Genomic DNA, 21280 nt, shown 5'->3' on the forward strand with positions numbered 1-21280 from the left:
GCCAGGCTGTAGCCAACACCCAATGCAAAAAAAAAGCCCTGATGTCCATAGCAATGGGAGGGGGGAAATTCCTTCCCGGCCTCAAATGGAAACCAGCAAAGCCCTACAGGATCCATCTTATGGGATGGAGGAATCACAGAAACATGGAGAAGTGGGGCTGGAAGGGACCTCCAGAGCAAATAGAGTCACAGAATCATGGGGAAGAAGGGCTGGGAGGGACCTCCAGAGTTCATAGACTTCATAGTCATAGACTCATAGAGAGGCGGGGCTGGACGCAATCTCCAGAAGTCACATCTAGGCCAACCCCCTGCCTGAGGCAGGTTCAGCCCTGTCCAAACCATCGCAGACAGATCCATTGCCCAGCCTCTTAGCAAAACTACACAATCACATCTGCAGGTCCAGTCATTTGGCAGTAGGGGAGCAGCAATTAATACTGCAACTGTTGCCCTGCTACCAAATTTGTAGACCCCCAGGAAGCCCTGTGGGCTGCATCTAGGCACCCCTGAAGTCTATGAAGCCTGGTCCTCTCATGAATCATAGAGGAGTAGGGTTGGAAAGGACCTCCAGAAGTTATGTCTAGTCCAGCCACTACTTAAGGCAGGATCATCCCTGTCCAAATCAGCCCAGACACTTCCATCATCTAAACTCCATGTAAGACCACCATCAACCCTGACACAAAACAGACCTAACACCTGAACCTGCCCAGAGGAACGATGGCAGCCAATGTCCTGCTTCCATGAAATGTTTTTAATATACACTGAAGATCCCAAGCAGAGGGCCACTTCCCAGCTACACAGGAAGGCAAACCCCCCACAGTTTATGCCAATCTGACCAGAGGGTAAAATTCCTTCCTTACCTCAAATCTGGCTTTAGTCTGACCCTGAGCAGAGGGGAAAGACCCTTTAGTGAGGACCCTCCAGCTTTGGTCCCAGCAGGAACATTGGTATAGCTCAGTCAAAATCCCCAGCCTTCCCTCTAGCCAACAGCCAGTGCTTCTGAAGAAGCCCTGAAACCACCATGACACATGTTGCCAGGACAATCAGCTGCAGAGAACATGGCTTTTCTTAAGGTCTCAAGTCTTAGGGGTGCTGGGGGGGCTGTGGGTCCAATATCAACCCAATAACAAAGCTGGTTTCTTCTGGTCTTCTCCAAGGTGACCATGGCTTCAGACGCCTTTGGAGAAGCTGTCCATGAGGGTGACCTGGCTAAAGCCCTCTTCCATGTGCATGAGAGGCCCCTCGAGTCATTCCTCCATGAGCCCCTGGACATCGCAGTGGTGGGTGAGTCAGGTGCCGGAAAATCCTCCTTCATCAATGCCCTGCGGGGTCTCAGGGAGGAAGACGAAGGAGCAGCTGAGACAGGGCTGGTGGGCGGGCAGCAGGACCCTAGGCCTTACCGCCACCCTGGCCTGCCCCTCATGACCCTGTGGGAGCTGCCGGGGGTGGAGACGCCACTGAGTGCCCCCCAGAAGGAGCCTGACCTCAGCCACTATGACTTCTTCATTGTCGTGGGCTCCCAACGTTTCCGCTCGGCCCATGCCAACCTGGCCCACACCATTGAGGGCCTGGGCCGGCGGTTCTTCTTTGTCCGCACCAAGGTGGACCTGGACTTAGAGGCCTCCCGAAGGCAACGTCCTGGCAGCTTTAATGAGGCTGAGGTACTTCACCATATCTGGCAGGATTGTGACCAGGGCCTGCGAGGTGAGGGGGTGGCCCAACCCCAGGTCTTTGTGGTGGCCAACTGGGAGCCCAACCACTACAACTTCCCCCTCCTGCAGGAGACCCTCAAGAAGGAGCTGCCAGCTCTCAGGAGACAAGCATCCCTCTTCCGGCATCTCCCCATGTGCTCACGCATCCTGGAGCAGAAGCAATCCTCCCTGATGCTGGAGGTCTGGAAAGTCACCCTGTTGAGCGGCCTCCTGGCTGCCCTTCCTATCCCTGGCTTGTCCTTCATCTGCACTTACTTCCTGTTCCGGGCGCACTTTGCCCGCTACTGCAAGAGCTTCGGCTTGGATGAGCGGTCCCTCGCTGCACTGGCCTGGCGCATGGGGAAGCCCGTAGGCGAGCTGGAAGCTGTGAGGGAGCACCCGGGAGCGACACGGGTCCCATGGCTCAAGCTGATGGCAGATGCAGCCAGTGCTGCAGCCATATTGGTGGGCAGATGGAAGGGTTTCACCGTTGCTGGCTGCCTGGTATCTGCTGGGCTGGCATTCATCCCCACCTATGCCCTGCTGCGGAAGGCGGTAGGATACCTGGCCAAGGATACCCAGAGGGTCCTACACCAAGCCCTGAAAGCGGAGGGGAAGAAGTCCATGTAAGAACCATCCCATTAGTGCAGGGGTCCAGCTGGGCACCAAGGAAGTGAGGCAGAGCCCCCTCACTTCGCCAAGCAACACATGAGGGCTCTTTTCCCCTAGACCACACAGGGAGACCCCCCCCAATCTTTGCTCTATGGGAGCTGGGGATGAATTTCCAGCAGTCAAAGTCCCTGCTTTGAAACCAGTATTTTCAGCTTCAGCCCCAGTTCTTACCTTCTCTTCAGACCTACCAACCTATCCCTATTCATCCTGAGGAAGAAGCATCTGCATTGACAGCAAAGGTTTTAGTGTGGGTCTGATGGTGGGAAGCTATTTTGTGTGGCGGGGGTGAGACGCAGAAACAAGCCTGTGGTCTAGGGTCAGCAGTGTCATCATTGCTGTGGTCCTCATTAGGGTTTATTGATGTGCTGTCAGCATTGGCATCTCAGGAACCGCGGTATCGACAAGTCACAGACAGGCGATCCCAATGCCAGTCTTGTCTTGAAGGACCACAGGCTCCATTCGGTGGTGAATTTCCAGCCAGGTGTATTATCTACAAGAACTGCCTTTGTTTGGCCTCATGAGTACATCAGACTGGGAGCTAAGACAAGGTCATCAGCACAACAAGGCCACTCTGATGTTCCCATACTTGCCAGCCTTCCTTTTATACAGTGATAGAAACCAGTGGTGTCTTGCGCTCCATCTCCATCTCCATCCTGAACATCTCAAACCATGTTGTACCGCGGGCTTGTTTCACACCCTGACCTGTGTGTTCCCCTTCCAGCCTTATGATAGAATCATAGAGAACGAGGGCTGGAAGGGAGCTCAGGAGGTCACATCTAGTCCAGCCCCCTGCTCCAAACAAGACCACCCCCAACTACATCATCCCAGCCAAGGCATATTCTACCCAAGTCTTCAAAACCTTCAAGGATAGAGATTCTCACCCCATCTTAATACATCCTAGCACTGGACTATCCTGCCATGTACCATAAGTGTAAATTGATGCCGGTATCAAATTTATGTCCAATTATTTACTGCACAGTAGCATATGTAGATGTCTTACTGCACAGTAACATTGTGTGTGTGGACTGACATGGGACAAACTTTAGTCCCAAGTCAGCGTTAATGTGCCTTAATGCCTGCATGTATAGATGCCAGTCTATTCCTGCTTACTGTGCAGTAACACATGCCAACTGTGGCAGTGACCTCAAGAGAGCTAGTCTGTCTACTTTGAACCTGCAAATAAATTATGTTGGTATAAACCTGCCATGTGTCCAGGACCCAGGAGACATCCTGGGTAGTCCATGCTGGTTGCATTCACATCCTCCTGGGATCATTTCTCCTCAGTAGCTTGCTGTCTTCTTATGTACACCCAAATTTCACATCCACCAGCCAGAAAATTGGCCTTGATCTCTGCTACCCTATCCATGTATTTTTGTTTGCTCCTGAGTTTGTAATCATTGCACTGTGGGAGGTGCTGAAGCTTCTATTGGGGTCCATCCAGAGCAGGATGGACATCAGCCCATGAACCCACGTGTTAAGCTCCTGTGCTGCTATTTGCTTTTGTGTTGCATAGACAGAAGGGATGGCTGGCTGGAGAAAGACATATGGATGGTCGGATGGAGATGTGGGAACAGAGACAGAGGGAGAAAAATGTATGGGGTGTTTATGTTTAGGGATGGATGGAAAGACAAATGGATGGTTCATGGAGGGATGGAGAAAGAGAGATGTGGATGGCTGGCTGGGCTGATAGTGTGAGGATAGAGGGAGAGGTAGAAATATAGACGGAAGGTTTGTAAGAATGGATGAATGGAGAGCGAAAGAGTGAGATGTACATGGATGGATGTGTAGGGATAGATGGATGGAGACTGAGATGGAGAAGGGTGGAAGGGATGGGGGGGTGGGGTTGGATGTGCACACACAGTAGAAAGCCAATCAGCCAGCATCACTCATGCCAGTGCTCTTCTGGATCATCCATTGCTTCAGACCAGCAAGTGGTGATGGCATTAACCCTCTGATGACTCTGAAATTCATGCTAGGCTGGGGCCTACTCACAAAAGTTAAAATACAAAATACTGATGCTTACGGCATAGTGCAAGAGGATGCAAGTTCATGGCTATGCCATCTGAGAAGAAATAACGAGGTCTCCCTTCCAACTTATCTTACTATATTCATGATGATTTTAAGCAGGTGCCTAGTTGTCTGGTATGTAACTGTGTGAAATGTCTATCCTTAATTAATTAGTATGGTACATATGTCTCTTGCAATAAACTCATGTTATGTACAGGAACAGTCAATCTCCTCCACAAGAGAAGGCTGAGGGGGATCTAGTGGCCTTTTACAAACTAGTCAGAGGGGACCAGCAGGCACTGGGGGAGTCCCTGTTCCCCCGAGCACTGCCAGGAGTGACCAGGAATAACAGTCACAAGCTGGCAGAGGGGAGGTTCAGACTAGACATCAGGAGGCGCCACTTCGGTCAGGGCGGCTAGGAGCTGGAACCAACTTCTAAGAGAAGTGGTGCTGGCTCCTACCCTGGGGGGCTTTAAGAGGAGGCTAGATATACACCTTGCTGGGGTCATTTGTCCCCAGTACTCTTTCCTGCTATGGCAGGGGGTCGGACTGGATGATCTGCTCAGGTCCCTTCCGACCCTAGAAACTACGAAACTATGAAACAAGAGTGCTTTGAAGATGCGGGACAAAAGGCCTTTGTACATGACATGTGTTTTGCCCTTTTTGTGCTGCAGAGATGATTGTTTGCACAAGTGGGTTTTTATGGATGCTTTAAAAGTCTTCCTGGTGCATTAAAGTAAAATTCCTCAAACATAGTTTAGTTTGGCTCATGGTGAATTAAAGCCTCACATCCATGGATTCATTGCATGCAAGCACAAAGGCACTCAAAGCCATGTAATGAGCCTCTTTGTCCACCAGATGACACTGCGACTTTTTCGTAGTTCACCCTTTAGAATTGCTTCCCCTTTTTTTTTATCTTGTGCCATTTTCCAGCTCCGTGCTCCCACAGCTGCATGGCAGGGCACAGGTTGGGGGGGCGGAGGCAGGCAGCAGCCGGAGGGAGCAGGGGGGCAGTGCTGAACTGTCCCGCTCTCCCGTGGTGCTGACCAGGGACCGGGCTAAGTTCATTCAGAAACCAAGGGCAAGCAAATACTGATGCGACACTCCAAAACAGATTTACATTTTATAAAACTATTTAATTTAATCAGGATTAAACTCCATGGAGTGTACAGGCACTTTAAGGGTGTAAGAAACAAGTGGGACAGCTCAGTGTGCACTTCAAAAATGAAAGATCTCGCTGACAAGAATGGCTGCTGTGCCCCAGCCATCTTGAGACTCTGGAAGAAACAGACCATCTCTCTTGTTGCCTGTTTGGTGAGAAATCATCATCTTATAACTAATTACTGGACTTTCCTTTAATCTGGGCTGACAAGACTTTGAATTCTTGTAGCAAATAAAGCCTTTCTGTCACTCATGGAATGAGGTGTTGTGTCAATCCCTTAGGCTGGTTTGGAAGCCTAGGTTTTTATTTGCTAGCCTTCCCCCGCCCCCCCTGCTTACACCAGAACCAGGTTATCTGACCACAGAGATGCCCTGGGGTCCCTATCCAGCCAGCAAGGCTGCAATGAGAGATACAGCTGGCTCCTGCCCTGGCCTCTCAGCCCCACCACAATTTGTACCCTCAAGCCCCCCCATGTCCCAGCTCCATGAGTCTGCCTACCATTCTGGACAGCATTAATGACCCCCTGTTCCCATCCTATGGGAAGGAGGAGCTCTTATGGGGGTGACCCCCCCATGCTGCACCTTGTGGGGTGGGAGTGGGCGACACTGTGCTTCAAAAGGCAACATGTGGTGGGGGGTTCTGGGTAGGTGTCAAGGTGAAACAGGAGGGGGTACTGTGCAAATGGCCAACAGGGACTCCCAGGGGGCACTAGACACACACCAGCCCAGCTGTGGGTGTAGTGGTCAACAGGGGCCACTAGAGGTCATTAGACCCATTGCAATCCAACTAAGGGTCCACTAGGTGCCCTCTAGGGCAGCTCTAACCAGGGTGGGGCAATAGCAGGGGTGGAGGCAGACTGCTGGGGGTGTTCTGGATGGGGCTTTTTTTCTGCTACTGGCAGTTGGGGGAGGGATACTGGGGCTGCAGAGAGCCCCCTCCAAGGGGTGAATTGGGGGCTGCACCCCCTTTTAGGGTACCTCCCCCTGGGATTGCAGTAGGAGATGCTGTTGGGCTTGGGGGGTGGTAATTAAGACTTTCACTGGTCCCTCCCACCCCTGAACCCTCCCTCCCCCCTCAAAAAATGTCAGTCCAGGACACGGGGATGGATGGACAGATGGACACACACACACACACACACAGAGAGAAAGCCTGGGAGACACCCCTGCCCTTCCCTGGGGGCCCTTTTTTTGTGCAAGTGATACTCCTCCTCCAAGTATGTGCATATACTAGGTTTTGTTGGGGGGTGGGCATGTGGGTGTGCTGTTGGGGGTGGGGAGGGGCTCTACCTGCTCCCAAAAAACCCAGGTGTCTGGGCACTCCATGTCCCACCCTCCCCAGAGCAACTCACCCCCCTTCTCAACAAAACTCTTCTCAATATCTGGCCTTGGGTTATAGGCAGGGGGTGGGGGAGAGAGGCAGGCAGGGTGTAGTTGACACCAATATGGCACTCCTCCACTACAGGGTAACGAAGCAGGAGAACAGGGCAGAGGCTGTGGGTGGGTTGGCCCACTTCCACCGGGGCCTACTGGGAGCTGAGTCTACTCAAACAGCTATGCCGAGATGGACATCAAGGCATTGGTCAACCCAAGGTCTTCATGGTCTGCGGCTTCCTGGCATTGGCTGGCAGCTTGAAGGTGGAGTTTGAAACACCCACCCCCGGTTGGGGAGCTGCTGAGGTCATGGAAGCGGGGACTGGTGGCCAAGCAGGCATTAGAGAGGGTCATCTGGATGGCATCATTGACATCAGGGGGTGGCCGCTCCAGAGCCTGCTCCCAACATGTGACATGGCCCTGTGGCTCAGGAGCTGTGGCGTGGGGTTCTTGGGGACCTTCAGGGTAAACTCAGGTGTCCAGGAGGCCAAGATGGCCACTAACGGAGCAATGCAGGGATTGATGGTACTGGGAGGAGCCGGGGAATGGTCATGACGTCTGGCTCCTCCCAGGGAGCCCTCCTGGTCTCCAAGGGAGGCAAAGCCAGTAGGGAAGGGGCAGAGCCAAGAAGAGGGGGAGGGCTTTACCACTCACCACAGCCTGCCCCCTGCCTGCTGTGATTGGACAGCTATGGGCACTGAGGGGCACTTGTGAGGTGGGGGGTGGGCGTTCCCCAATAATCCCCACCCCAGTCCATAGACCCCGCCTCCCATACAACACACAGATCCTTAAAGAAACAGCAGCTTTATTCAGCAACAGGTGAGCAGCACCGAATGCCTGGGTCCCGTGTCTAGCGAGAGGGGGACTGAGCGAACCCGGACACCTGGGTCCCGCCCCCGGCTCACAGCTGCGTGGTAGGAGCACAGTTGCCTCTTACTTCATCCAGTCCCAGCTGCTGGGGCCAGTGGTCTCCCACAGATGGGGGAAGGGGCTTTGGAGCCCCTGCTGTCCCCAACCTTGGGCTGGGGGGGTTAGATACCCCTAGGGGGTCCGGGGGGGGGGGCCGCTCAGGCCAGCAGGCGGCTGTACTCTGCCAGTGCTGATGACTTCTTCACCCCATCCCAGATCCGCGCTGCATAGTGGAACCTGCCGGGGGCCAAAAAAAAAAAAGGGGGGGCAAAAAAGGGGAGTAAGAGAGAGCCTTGTCCCTCTCCCATATTTACCCAAAAGCCTTTGCTTCCCGAACCGCTTCTTGTTCTGCATAACCCAGAACACCCCTTGCTCAGTCCTGCTGCCTACCTAGAAGCCCCTGCTCTCGCTCCTGTTTCCTACCCAAAAGCCCGTGCCAATACACACTCCCGCTAGTCGCCAACTGCCTCCTCTGCTACCCCAACCCCCCTGCTTCCAATCCTGTTCCCCACCAACAATGCCCTTATCTAGCCAGAACCACCTCTGATCCAGTTCATTATCCACAATCCCATTCCCCTACCCACAATGCCCTGCTCTTCTATCCAGAAGCCCTTACTTCTGAACTTGTTCCATATCTACAGTCCCCTGATCCTGACCCCTACCCAGAACCCCCTTGGTTCCCGTACAGTCCCAGTTAACTCAGCTACCCATAACCCTCTGCTCCCTAATAATAATCCCTGACCCATAACCTCCTGCTTCCTTACACTCCCAATCAACTCAGCTGCCCATAACTCCCTGCTCCCCACCCAGCTCAGATACCCACAACCCCCCTCCCCACCCCAAAGACCGGCTCCTCACAGTCCTACCAGTTCTTCTCTGTGAGGATGGTGTGGGAGAGCTGAGGCCGTGCCATGGACATGATCTGGCTGCGCAGTTTGGCGACCAGGGAGGGGAAGCTGGGGTGGCCCTTGTAGCCCGGCAGCAGTGAGAAGAGGGGGCCGCCCCCGGGGGCTGTAACAATGGGGTGGGGGAAGGGAGGAAGGCAGTCAAAATGGCCCCCTGGGGCAAGGGGGCAGGAACTTGCAGCCCTGGAAGCAATAAGTCGGGTGCCCCTCAAAGGATGCCAGTAGCATTACAAGGCTGGAGGACCCTGGGGGTGGGGGTCCCAAGCACCCACCTGACTTGGGCAGGGTCTCGTCGGCATCAGCGTCCATGAAGGGCAGCAGGAAGAGGTTCACCTCCGTGTCCAGGTAGTCATACGGCAGCCCGGGGAAGATGTTACACTCCAGCATGGAAAGGGTACCTGGAGGGGAAAATAAGATGTTTCAGGGAGGGGGGTGCCCTGCATGGGCCAACAAGGACAACCAGGCAGCGTCAGGTCAGCGTTTCCCCAGCTCAGGCTGCAGTGGCCAACAACAGTTACTAGGGGGCAGCAGACACAATGCAATCCCAATGGGGGCAATGTGTCCTCCCCCCTCATGTTGTGATGGACTGGGGGGGCATGGCAAGCCATAGCCCACCTACACCCTGACCCATCCACACCCGCACATGGCTACTGCCAGCCAATCCCGTACTCCCCAGAACCCAGGTGTCTGGGTCCAGGGCCACCTACCCTTGTACTTGAGGTGTGAGTGCATCATGATCTTATCCACGATCTGGTGCATTTGCTTCAACCTCCGGGGGCAAAAACACTCACGCTTGGCCTTGTTCTGGAGGAAAACTGGAGATTGGGGGGGGGAGTGTGCAAAACTCAGCCCCAGAGCCCCTGCACCAGCATCAGGGGATGCTGTGCTACAAGCAGGACTGGGGGAGGGGCTCTGGGAGCACTACTGGGCACCAGGCAGTGGCCAGTGGGGACCCCCAAGGGGCTCTAGATGTGCATCAGCCCAGCTAGAGGCTACAGTGGCCAATGTGGGCCACTAGGGAGCAGAAGACACAATAATACCACTGGGGAGGGCATATCCCCTTTCTGAGGTTGCGACGGCACTAGGGTGTGTCACTAGGGTGTGTTGTTCTACAGGGGCAGGGAGCGGGGGAGGGCATCTGGCCAGCCTCTGAGGTGCTGTGCAGTGATCTACACAGAACCCCAGGGGATACTGGACATGGCTAAGAGTGGCCACTAGGGGGCATGACACATTGCAATACCGCTAGGGACCACCAGGGGCACCGCATCCCCTCTCTGATGTCCCCAGTCCCAGGGGGGCACAAGGGAGGAAAAGTCAGGGGTCTCTGGCCAGGCCCCAGGTAGGGAGGCCCACCCAGGGAACCCATGCTTACCTATGTGGGGGTAGTACTCAGTGCCCTCATCAGGCCCAGCTGAACCGCTGGACTCGTGGCTGGGGGAGGGTGTGGATGGCTTCACCATCTCAGCCGTCTGCAGGAACCTACGGTGACAAGGCAGGGGGCAGGGGGTTAATTCCTGGGGTGAGGGCAGGGAAGGGCAGGGCCAGAATTGGGCCAGCCTCCGGTACCTGTACCTGTACCTGTACCTGTACCTGTACCTGTAAAGGCTGAGGTCAGTGAACCAATCCTGCACCACGATGACCACATGGCAGACGGTGAAGAGGAAGGCGGCAATCTGCAGGGACTGGAGAGTTGGAGGATTGTCAGGGAGGGAACCCAGGCAGCCAGGAGGCCCTGTCCCGCCCCCCCCAGAGGTCGCTTGGTGGGTCTCCTTTGTCCCCCTACTCCCACCACAGAAAGGGTCTAGGACTGGGCCAGGGGGCAGGGCCCAGGATTGAGCCACCCCCAGAGGGCCCAGGCCCCAGCCACCCCCACAACAGGATTGAGCCCCACACCCACCTGCATCTCTACATAGGTGTGGGGCAGGTTGTACTCGGGGGGCAGCTTCCGGTCGTTGTTGATGAGATGGTCTAGGATGGACGGGCTGAGGATGGGCTGGGGAGGGAGGGAAGGATTAAATCCAGGAAATGCAGGGATGGAGGTGGGGTAAAACTGGATATACACAGGGAACCCAGGTGTCTGGGACACTTGCGTGCCAAATCCTGGTATCCAGGGAACACATGCACGCACACAGAGGGCACCCAGGAGTCCAGGACACATGTACACACGCGGAACCCAGACATGCAGGACACATTCACAGGGAACTCAGGCACCCAGGATACATGTACACGCGCGCGCACACACACACACACACACACACACACACACACACACACACACACACACACACACACACACGAAACCCCCTGCTCCCATTCATTCCTTCCCCCTTGGGTGTCCCAACTCCCCCCCAGTCCCTCTACTCCCCCAGCTACCAGGAGGCTCCCTTGTCCTCCCCTCCCAAACCATAGACACACCGAGACTCAGACACGCCCCATAGCAGGAGCAGACACCGCACTACCCCCGGGTGCCCGGGGGTGGAACTGCAGCTGGGTGCTCCATAACCCAGTGGGGGGTAAGGGGGACATGTATTTGACTTGGCACACCTGGGTGTCGAGGAAGATGATGCGCTCCTGGGTGATGAAGAAGTCAATGCCGCTGGTTTGGTTGCCCCCACGCTCCTTAATTTCCTGGCCCTGGGGGCGGAAGACGTAGGCCCTGGGGTGGGGGTGGGGAAGTCAGGGGCGGAGTCTACACAGGAGACGGGGAAGGGTTTGGATGAAGATCCCCCCCCTACAAAATCCCAGCCACGTGACCCAGAACAGCCCCCAATCCCACCTGTTGTTACTACGCCCCTTTACCCCTCTATGCCCCATGCCCAGTACCTCTGGTCCTCCTCAGGCTGGTTGGCTGAGAGCAGTGACATCACCGTGGACTTGCCGGTGCCCTGAAGACCCAGGATGCCCACCACCAGCACGTCTGTCTGGTCCAGCAGGTACTGGGGGACGGGAGCGGGGGGGTGGTCAGAAGCATAGGCTGGATGGGCTGGGAGCACCTAGGAGTCCGGGGAGGTCGGGGCAGGAGCACAGGGAGGACCCGAGGATCCGGCATGGCGAGAGTTAGGGCTAAGGTTAGGTTTGGGTGTGGGGCACAAGACTAGAGAACCCCGTAGGGAACCCAGGAGTCTGAGCAGGCATGAGGAGAGCCCAGGCATCTGGGAGTGGATCTGGGTGGGGGACCCAGGAGACCGGAAACATGGGGAGGGACCCTTGAGGAGAACTCAGGTTCCCAGGAGCAGGGTCCCGGGGTAGGGTCAGAGGTCAGGGATCACATACGTCGATGGCGCTATCACACCAGTTCATCTGCTCATCCACCAGTTTGATGCTGTGCTTCATCTTCTCGGGGGCCACCAGCTTGGCCTGGCCCACCACAGCTGGGGGCACAGGGGGCAGAGTCAGCAGAGGGGAGGCATCTGGCCCTGCCCCCAGCCATTAGCTCCACCCACTGTGAGCCCATAGCCCTGCCCCTGGTACACCGAGCCCCACCCCTTCAAAGCCCTGCCCCTTCTGCCAGCTCCTCCCCTTGGTGCTAGGCCATGGCCTCTGACCCCGCCCCTTTATGCTAGCCCCTCCCCTTTACCCCAAGCCCTCTTGCTTTACTCAGGGCTGAGCCCCAGCCTGCCCCATAGGCACACCCCTTCCCCAATCCCTACCCCATCCCCCTTGTCCGCTCTTTAGTCCCATCTCCATTAGCTCTGCCCATGGTCTGGCTCCACCCCTTCTGCTTGCTCCACCCCTTCTATTACCACACCTCTGCCCAGTCTGTCCCCCCTGCCCTTTAACCCTGCCTCCATTAACTCCAACCCTTACCTAGCCCCACCCCTTTGCCCAAGCCCAGCCTCTTCCATTAGCCCCACCCTTCATCCCCAACCCCTCCCCTTTCTTAGCCATGCCCCTTCCCTCCAGCATCCACCACCACCTCAGCTGCCCCCCTACCTACCCACAAGCCCTGCCCCGGGGCTCCGCCCCCCACTCACGGTCCAGGGTGGTGCTGGGGGCGGCGGCACCCATGCCACGGTTCTGGATCTGGTAGACAGGTTGCGTGGGGCGCTGTCCCTCCTTCTCCACCTTGGCCCCTGCAGCACCTGTGACCCCTGCCGCCGCCATGGTGGGGGGCGCCCCCCCCTCAGGCTTCCCCTCCTCCCGAGACTTCATCAGCACGATGGGCTTCTCCAGTGGGGGTGGGGCTGCAGGGGTTGGAGTAGGTGTGGGGGGCGGGGCCAGCTTTGACTGTGGTGGGGGGGTGGAGATAGGTTTTGAAACACCTAGACCACCCCCCACAGCCGCCCCGTGATGAAGAGAAGACCCAGGTTTCCGGGCTCCCAGTGACGCCTTTAGTCAGCCCCCCCACCCACTTCCTTCCTGGACGGAGGGAGGTCCCAGCCATCTGGGGTCCCAGGCCCCTTTCTCTCAACCCCCAGACCCCAATCCCCTCCCAGAGCCAGCGGTGACCCAGGGTCCCGGCCCTGTGCCCTCACCCGCTCTGCGGGTGGCTTGGCCAGGATAATGGGTGTCTTCTGCATCACGGTGCCTGGCGTCTCCTCTGGGGGGTCCTGTTGGCGGGGGAGGGGGATCAGAGTTGGGGGTCAGACCCCAAGCCCTCCCCCCTTGTCTCCCTCTCTCCCCTACACTTACCCGGCGCTCCCGGTCCCAGGGGGTGAAGTCCCGGTCACGGCCAGGCCCCGAGAGGCTCTGGGGACCCCCGGGCAGGCCCAGCTCCTTGTCTCGGGGCCAGCGGCGCCGGCGCTCAGGGCCGTACAGCCCAGGCTGGCTGTGCCCAGAGTCCGACATCCCTGGAGAAGAGGCCGCGGGACCGTTACGTGGGCTGGCAGAGGAGCGCAGCCCTGCGTGGGCCGATAGGGGCTACGGCCGGGCTCGGTGGGCCGTAGCGCCTCTACCGACCACAGCAAAGAGACCAGCAAAAGCACGTGCTGGGATGATATGGACCAGCAAGGCCACAGTGGGTCTGTAGAGACCAGAGGAGGGCTGTGGCCAGGGCTGCGGCGGGTCCCCTGCGACCCGGTGTCGCTGCAGCAAGACCCTCCCTCGCAGGCGGCTGCAACGCACCTGCATGGACTCAACACGGGGCCGGACCAGGGCGATATTGGCACTATGTAGGCTGGCGGAGGGATACAGGGTTGTACAGGGATTATACAGCTCTGGGACCAAGAGGCCCTGGCGGAGGGATACCGGGCTGTATCGGGCCATATAGCCCTGGAACAAGAGTCCCAACAGAAGGATCCGGAGCCTCACTGAGCCCATGTGGCTCCGGCGGAGGGATACGGGGCCATATTGGGTCCATGCGGCCCGGAGAAGGGCTATGGGCCCTCCTGGCACTACCCAACTCGGGGACCGGACCCTGTCCCCCACGTAGGTGACTTGCCGCAGAGGAATACCGCTAGCGCGAACTATTTACGGAGCGGAGGGATACCGCGAGGTGAAGGGTCTCGGCTTAGGAACTATATGCCGTTCCCCAATTCACCCTCCCCCGGGGCGAAGCGATACCTCGAATCCACGCGGTGTGTCCTCGGAAGCGGAAGGGCACGAACGAGCAGGCGGCACCAGCCCACGAGGGGCCCCTTGATCGCGCTTCGGTAGCCGGGTAGGACTGAACCCTCGCGGCCACCGTTGGGCATCTAACGGCCCTCCGCCCTTCCCTTAAGCGCGTGCGCAGCAGGTGCCAGGGAAGTCGCGGCGCTGTGCCCTTCCCTCGCGCGCATGCCTAGTCCCGTCCCCAGGCCCACCGCAGACGAGCAGGGCCGCCATCTTGGAATGTCGGGGGAATAGGCGGGAGGGGTTCACTGCGCAGGCGCGGAGCGCGCTCGAGGACTGCAGGCGGAGACTGGACGGGACGGAAGCGAGGCTGGGGGTGGGACCGGACGCCTGGGATCGCTCCCCGCCCAAGAACAAGGCATGGAAGACCAGAAATAGCTCCGTTTATTCCCAAAATATATTCGTCCAATGTACAAAACCCATCCCCACCGATCTCCATAACCATTTATTAAGTAGTTGACAGTACTGGACCCTACACGACTACCCCCCCCCGCCCCTCTACCCTCCGCATGCGAAAATCCCGCCCTGTAGCCATTAGGTGCTTTACGGTAGCGCCCCCCCCCCCCCCGCCCAGATGACATTCACACATTACGGTAGTAGGCAAACAGTAGGGAGCGGAGACCAGTGCAAAGCTCAGGAGCCCCTATCCCCCCCCGTGGCAGCCGACCAACTCTGCATTAGGTGTATTCCAGTAGACACCTGGGCCTTACCGCTGCACACCTAATAGGGAGAACAACCACTTTTTCATACTAGTGCTTAACTTGTGGCAAGCACTACCATAATACCCTAAGACATGTAATAGGTACGGCTGTCACTCAATAAGGTTGCACCTTTATCAGGTGCATTACTGTAGCCGCTATAGCGCTACCGCAGTACGCCTAATGGGGGTGGGAGTGTGTGTGTGTGTTACCACAATGCCCCTAATAACCCCAACAGGTGTAAGCACAGTCGAGTAACTGCCATCTGGCTCTACCGTAATGAACCTAATAACCACTACTTCAAAAAAACCCAACCCAGTGCAATAAATTCCACTGTCCTTGGTGGGTCTCCATGGCCCAGTACAAGGGACACCATGCATGTGCAAAGCCGTGCAAGACAGAACCCTGCCTCTGGGGCTTGCGCAAGGGTCCCTTCATGCCAATACATGCAATGTGCCCAGGGCCGCTGAGGTCCGTCACACTGCAGGAGGTATCGGCTGGTCCAATGTGTCCTATAGGTGGGCCCCAGGGCACTGGGGGGGAAGTTTCCAGCCCCCCCTCACCGCCCTGTGGGGAAGAGGAGACAGATGTGAGATCATAAAGGGGGGGCTGGCCCTTTACACTGCAGCCAGCAGCTCCCTCCAAGGGGGGCTCACCCCAGCATGTGGAGGTGAGAGGCACTGGCAGGGTGGGGTTCTGTGGGTGGGGGTTGAGGGGCACGGCAGGGCAGGCGGGCAGGGAGTGCGGGGCATGGCATGCACCTGGGGGGGTGGGGGGAGGACCGGGGGCCCCCAGGCGCCGTGCAAGGGCATCCAGCTTCCACTCCAGCCCGTCCAGACGCTGCCGCAGCTCCTGCTGCCCGGAGCTGAGCCCCGCGCTGATTTCATCCAGCACCAGCTGCATCTTGGGGACCGAAGGCAGAGCCCAGGGGATCAGGGCATTATGGGACAAGCTGTAACGCCCCCCTTCACCCCCTGCCCCAGCCCCCACTCCCCTCCCAGGGCCCGCAGGTGTCTGGGCTCCCGGCCCCAGCTGGAGAGAACCCAAGTGTCTGGGACAGCGGGGCAGGGGAGGGTTGGGCCTCACCTTGGAGATGTCGACCATGGAGTTCACCTGCTCCCGCAGTGCCCGGTGCTGCAGGCGAACCTCCCGGAACCTGCCGGAACAGGGGTTAGCAGTGCCCCTCGCTCCCGACCAGCGGCCCTGCCGGTGCCCCTCGCTCCCGACCCGTGGCCCCTCACGTGTGCAGGGCGCTGAGCAGGCGGCGCTGGTGCTGTCGGGCTCGGGCTGGCTCCTGGCGGCGCCGGTACCAGTGAACGCGCCAGGCTTCTTGCAGGATGGTGGCTGCCGTGTGCTTCATCTACGGGGAGCAGGGAAGCAAATCAGGGCTGAGGGGGTAGTCCTCTACCTTCCCACAATGCCCTGGGAAAGCCAGAACCTCTCCCCCTCAACCTTGATTTTCCCCTGATGCCCTAGGGCAATGGTCACCCTATTACCACCTTCCCACAATGCCTGGGCCACTGGGGACACTCTCCCCCTCCCCCCACCCAAGCCTTGGCCTTCCCATAATGCTCCAGGGAGGGAGGTGGTCCACTGCCACCTTCCCATAATGCACCTGGCTGAAGGGGCTGCAAAGAGCTGAGTTTGCTCAGTCTCCCTCAGCCCAGGCTGGGAGATCCCGGGGGCGCTGGTCCCCTCCAGCTCTGGGTGGGGGGGAGGAGGGGAGCCCGGACGCCTAGGTGCCCACCTTCCGGGCACACTCCATGCCCAGCATGAAGTTGTGGACATGCTTCTCAGCCCGCGTGAACTCCAGCTTCTCAGCCGCCACTGCCACAAGCAGCGCCGTGCACCCCACACCCTGCGGGGAGAGGGAGAGGGAGAGGGAGGGGGAGGGGGAAGGGAGGTCAGCTAGCTGCTGCAGGTTGGGAGCAAGGGGCAGTGGGGTGGCTGGGGCTGGGGGTCAGGAGTGAGGGCACTGGCTGGGCTGGGGGAGGACAGGGGCCTGCGGGTCGGGCATGAGGGGCACCGGGGGGCTCACCAGGATGCCAGTCACCAGGCAGACGAGACGGCCGCAGATGGTGCTGGGCACAAGGTCGCCGTAGCCAATCGTCAGGAACGTGATGGGCACCAGCCACAGCGTCGCCCCCAGACCCCCAGCGCCCCCTGGGACCCCCCTGCAGCAGGGGCAGTGTCAGAGACTCCCTCAATTGCCCTAGTCCCTGTCCCACAATCCCTTGGGGCCTTGTCCCTACAGTCCTGCCATTTCCTAGGGCCCAGACCCTCCCACTATCCCACAATACCCCAGGGTTTGGTACCTTGCTATCCCAGCATGCTGTAGGGGCCCTGCTCTTGCACAGTCCCCCCAGAGCTCCCGGTATCGCAGCATGCCCCATGGGCTGTTCCCCTACTATCCCACAATGCCCCCACTCCTCTGCTCATCCAGACTGCGCTGGTATCCAGCCCCCTCCCCTCCCAGCCTCTGCTATCCCGCAATGCTGTGGGGCCAGCTCTCCCATCATGCTCTGGGGTCCCCCACTCTCCTAGCCTGCCTGGGGGCCCTGACTGCTCCACTTTCCCAAAATGCCCCAGGGCTGGCTCCCCATCCTTCCCATCATGCTCTGCAGCTCCTGCTCTCCCAGCAGGCCACAGGGCCCAACCCCCTCCACCATCCCACAATGCCCAAGGGCTAGCTCCCCATCCTTCCCATCATGCTCTGGGGCCCCCACTCTCCCATGCCTTGGGGCTCCCCTAGCCTGTCCCAGGGCCCAGACCCCCTCCACTATCCCACGATGCCCCAGGCCCTCACCTCTCACAGGCAGCCAGCACCCAGGCGCTCAGGACCCAGGCGCCCAGCGCCAGCGCCAGCAGCAGGGCGGCTGGGTGCCGAGCCAGGAGGGCGCGCAGGGCGAAGGGGCCGCGCACCCGCACCCGGCCCAGCCCCCCCAGCCCCCCCAGCGCCCCCCCGGCCCCCGGTGCTGCGCCCATCAGGGCGGCGCGGGGCACCAAGTACAGCCGCAGCAGCATGGCCAGCGCCAGGCCCAGCCCCGGGCCGGCCAGGGGGCAGGGAGGACCAAGCGGTGGGGGTGGGGGGTGCAGAGCACACACCCCCAGCTCCAGCAGGATCAGGCCCAGCCGGGCCGGCCCCACTGCTACACGCCAGTCCCTCAGCCCGTATTCCAGCATGTAGAGCTGCAGGGACAGGGGGACAGGGTCAGGGGACCCAGGCATTCGGCCCCCCAGCCCCCCCTCCCACCCCCAGCCCTAACTCCCCTCCCAGGCGTCCGTGCTCCAGTCACAGCCCACCCCCCTCCACTCTCAACCCCCAGTTCTGCACCTGCCCCCCCCAGAGTGGTATGGAGCCCAGGTGGGGAGTGGGCATGGCCAGCAGGGAGGGGGCGGGGTCTGTGGGGCCAGGGGCTCCAGCCTCACCTGGATGTCCTTGATGTGGAAAGCCAGGATGAGGCCCAGGAGGACAAGGGTGGAGGCTGAGACCAGCCCCCGGAGCAGGATGGGAACCGGGGGCCACTGGGGGGAGGGCAGGATCAGGGCCAGGATTGGGCCCAGGTTCCCCCCCCCACCTGCACACACACAAGCGGGGGAGTAGGGAACCCAGGCATCCAGGCCCCCAACCCCAATTCCCCAGGTGTCCGGGCTCCCAGCCCCTCCCCGGCTCTAATCCCGCCCCCCCCCCCCCCCAGTTGGACAGAATCCAGGCCTCCAGGCTGTCCCCCGCATAGGAATTGCCTGCCCCCGCCACCCTCTGGAGTCAATATTTACCCTGTTACCAGGCCCAGCCCCCTCCCCTTCCCCGTAATAAGGGCCCTTTGTACCCTGGGCCCTGGGGGCAGATGCGGGGGGGGGGAAGAACAGGAACCAGGGGAATCCCATGGGGCACAAGGTTGGGGGAGGGGGCAAACAGAGGGCTGTGGATTGGGAGTGAGGGGCGCCAGGGGAGCAAGGGGCTGCACGTCAGGAGTGAGGGGCACCAGGGGAGCAAGAGGCTGCAGGTCAGGAGTGAGGGGAACCAGCAGAGCTAGGGGCTGCGGGTCAGGAGTGAGGGGAACCAGCAGAGCTAGGGGCTGCGGGTCAGGAGTGAGGGGCACCAGGGGAAGAGGCTGCAGGTCAGGATTGAGGGTCACCACGGGAGCAAGGGGCTGCAGGTTGGGAGTGAGGGGCACCAGCAGGGCTGGGTGCTGCAGGTCAGGAGTAAGGGGCACCAGGGGAGTAGGGGCTGTGGGTTGGGAGTGAGGAGGGACACCGGGGGGCTGCAGGTGGGGAGTGAGGGGCACCAAAGGAGTAGGGGGCTGCAGGATGAGAGTGAGCGGCCCCAGCCCCCACTTACCTGGCAGGCTCCAGCCCAGGCGAGCTCCATGTCCAGCACCATGAGGGCGACACCACCCAGCGCCAGCCCCAGCGCCCCCTGCACCAACCGCCCTTCAGCCTCCAGCAGTGCCCGGCGCCGGCCCAGTCCCTGCAGTGGGGTGGAGGGCACGTGGCCCCCCCCCTTGGGGGCTGGGGGGTGGCCCTGCGGCAGAGGCAGACCGGGGGGCTGGGGCATATCTGGGGGGGGACCCACCAGTTGGGGACCCACCCTGGGGGCCCCCCAGCCCCCCTTCCGCTTCAGCAGCCAGGAAGTCGCCAGGGCTGACGGACAGACGCACACGGGGTTGGGGGTGCAGGGGACCAGGACAGACAAATGCAGCCGGCCCGGGCGTGCAGACACACATGGGCGTGCAGACATGAATGGGCGGGTGGCAAGAGGGCGGGACGGGGTGTGCCCTGTGCCTGGCACCCACCAAGCCTGGCAGCACAGGCCAGCAGTGGGGACTGAGGGTTGGGAGTAAGGGGCACCGGCAGGGACTAGCTGGTGCCCCTTACTCCCCAACCTGCAGCCCCCTAACCCCAGCTTTGCCAGTTCCTCTTACTCCCAACCTGCAGCCCCATCAGTGCCAAGGGCATGCGGCCCCGCCAGCAGGAACCCAATCAGGATGTGACTCAGGCCCGAGTCACCGGGACTGGTTACACTCAGTCCCTGAAGGCCCCACCCCAGAACCAGCCACCTCCAGGCCCGTTACACTCAGCCCAGGCACCCCAGAGCCAGGTGCATCCTGGGGGTCCCCTGTTCTACCCAGGCCCTGCCCCCCCGACCAGCCTTGCCCAGTCTTGTTGGTGCCCTTCACTCCTGACCTGCAGCCCTCTACTTTCCTGGTGCCCCACACTCCCGACCTGCAGCCCCCAACCCCACTCCATAGCCAGCTGCATTTTTTCCTGCCCGGAGGACAAGGGACCTTGTGTGCTCAGCCCCACCCCAGAAGCAGCTGTATGTCGGCGGGAAAGGAACCAAGATCAACCCTGAGGAAGAGAAAGGATGAATCACGGCAGGACGGGAGGGGCCCGGGGCGGAAAGAATGAATCTGGCCCTGGGGGCAGGGGCTGCAGGGCAGGAGTGAGGGGCACTGGTGCTCGGCCCTGTACCCGAGGGGAGTTGGCCCGGGTTTGACTGTAGCAGTCCCAGGGGTTCTTCACCCGGCTCCTCACCTGTCACCACGTGCAGGGAACCAGGGCATCTGAGCTCCCAGCCCCCAACCCGCCCCGCACCCCTCTTTTGTCCCCGTGGCTCATCCCAGTAACATCCCAGTCTCCCCGAGCTCATCCCAGTAACACTCCAGGACCTCTAGCCATCCCAAGACTCCCAGTATATCCTAGGAACACCCCAATATCTCCCTATCTATCCCAATAACACCCCAGTGTCCCCCAGTCTATCCCAGTAAAATTTTTCCCATTTTATCATCCCAGTACATCCCAGTCTCTTCCAGTAACACCCCAAGTTCTCCCTAATCTATCCTAACAACACCAGTTTCCCCTATTCTATGCTAGTAAAACCCAGACTATCCCAGTAATACCCCAGCTCCCCGTTTATCTCAGTACCATGTCTATTCCAATACCACCCCCCGTTTTATCCCAGTACACTCCAGGCTATCCCAGTGACACCCCAGTTTCCCCCAGTAATCCCCCCAGTCTATTCCCCTCCCATTTTATCCCAGTATACCCCAGTCTACTGCAGTAACACCCTGGGGTCTCCCTAGTCTATCCCAATAACACCTGTTTTCCCCATTATGCCAGTGCACCCCAGTCTATCCCAGTAACACCCATTTCACCCATCTATCCTAGTACCCCATTTGTCTCAGTAACCCCACTTTCTCCCCAGTCTTTGCCAGGACCCTGCAGTCCATCCCAGTCCCAGTCCAGTCCCACTGCCCCCCACCCACCCCAGTACCCTGTTTAATGCCCCCCACCCCCAGGGCCCTCTATCCCTCCCA

General features: G+C 59.4%; 3 protein-coding genes across 7 annotated transcripts in view; 1 reads left to right on the forward strand and 2 right to left on the reverse strand.

The window, feature by feature from the left end:
• Window positions 1-5785, forward strand: part of LOC149861689 (interferon-inducible GTPase 5-like) — a 36307-nt gene extending 30522 nt beyond the window's left edge. For all 3 annotated transcript variants that reach the window (XM_090054268.1, XM_090054269.1, XM_090054270.1), the window contains exon 2: window positions 1154-5785. In XM_090054268.1, coding sequence (XP_089910394.1) covers window positions 1154-2317 — 1164 coding nt within the window. In that variant the 3' untranslated portion in view covers window positions 2318-5785. The remainder of the gene's footprint in view (window positions 1-1153) is intronic.
• Window positions 5786-7686: 1901 nt separating this feature from the next.
• Window positions 7687-14568, reverse strand: SMG9 (SMG9 nonsense mediated mRNA decay factor). Of its 3 annotated transcripts, none has more exons than XM_090054264.1 (14): window positions 14215-14568; window positions 13345-13502; window positions 13188-13262; window positions 12687-12939; window positions 11986-12083; window positions 11536-11648; window positions 11257-11368; window positions 10610-10705; window positions 10303-10394; window positions 10085-10191; window positions 9420-9527; window positions 8985-9110; window positions 8674-8818; window positions 7687-8044 (listed from the first exon to the last, which is right to left on the reverse strand). In XM_090054264.1, exons 2-14 carry the CDS (start codon window positions 13498-13500, stop codon window positions 7966-7968), a joined length of 1560 nt encoding a protein of 519 aa, XP_089910390.1. In that variant the 5' UTR covers window positions 13501-13502; window positions 14215-14568; the 3' UTR covers window positions 7687-7965. The 3 variants fall into 3 exon arrangements, with proteins under 3 accessions (XP_089910390.1, XP_089910392.1, XP_089910391.1); XM_090054266.1 differs by having other exon boundaries at window positions 10309-10394; window positions 14215-14561; XM_090054265.1 differs by lacking the exon at window positions 14215-14568 and adding an exon at window positions 13777-14183.
• An 828-nt stretch (window positions 14569-15396) lies between these two features.
• KCNN4 (potassium calcium-activated channel subfamily N member 4) lies at window positions 15397-21172 on the reverse strand. The gene is made up of 9 exons (XM_090054263.1): window positions 19303-21172; window positions 18390-18485; window positions 17767-18149; window positions 16999-17134; window positions 16708-16818; window positions 16202-16320; window positions 16047-16116; window positions 15722-15863; window positions 15397-15527 (listed from the first exon to the last, which is right to left on the reverse strand). The coding sequence occupies exons 1-9, from the start codon at window positions 19699-19701 to the stop codon at window positions 15520-15522; spliced, it is 1464 nt and encodes a 487-aa protein (XP_089910389.1). The 5' UTR covers window positions 19702-21172; the 3' UTR covers window positions 15397-15519.
• Window positions 21173-21280: the final 108 nt, after the last annotated feature.

Source organism: Crocodylus siamensis, chromosome 6 (assembly GCF_052110815.1).
Source record: "Crocodylus siamensis isolate JL-2025a chromosome 6, ASM5211081v1, whole genome shotgun sequence".
Taxonomy (NCBI): Eukaryota; Metazoa; Chordata; order Crocodylia; family Crocodylidae; genus Crocodylus; species Crocodylus siamensis.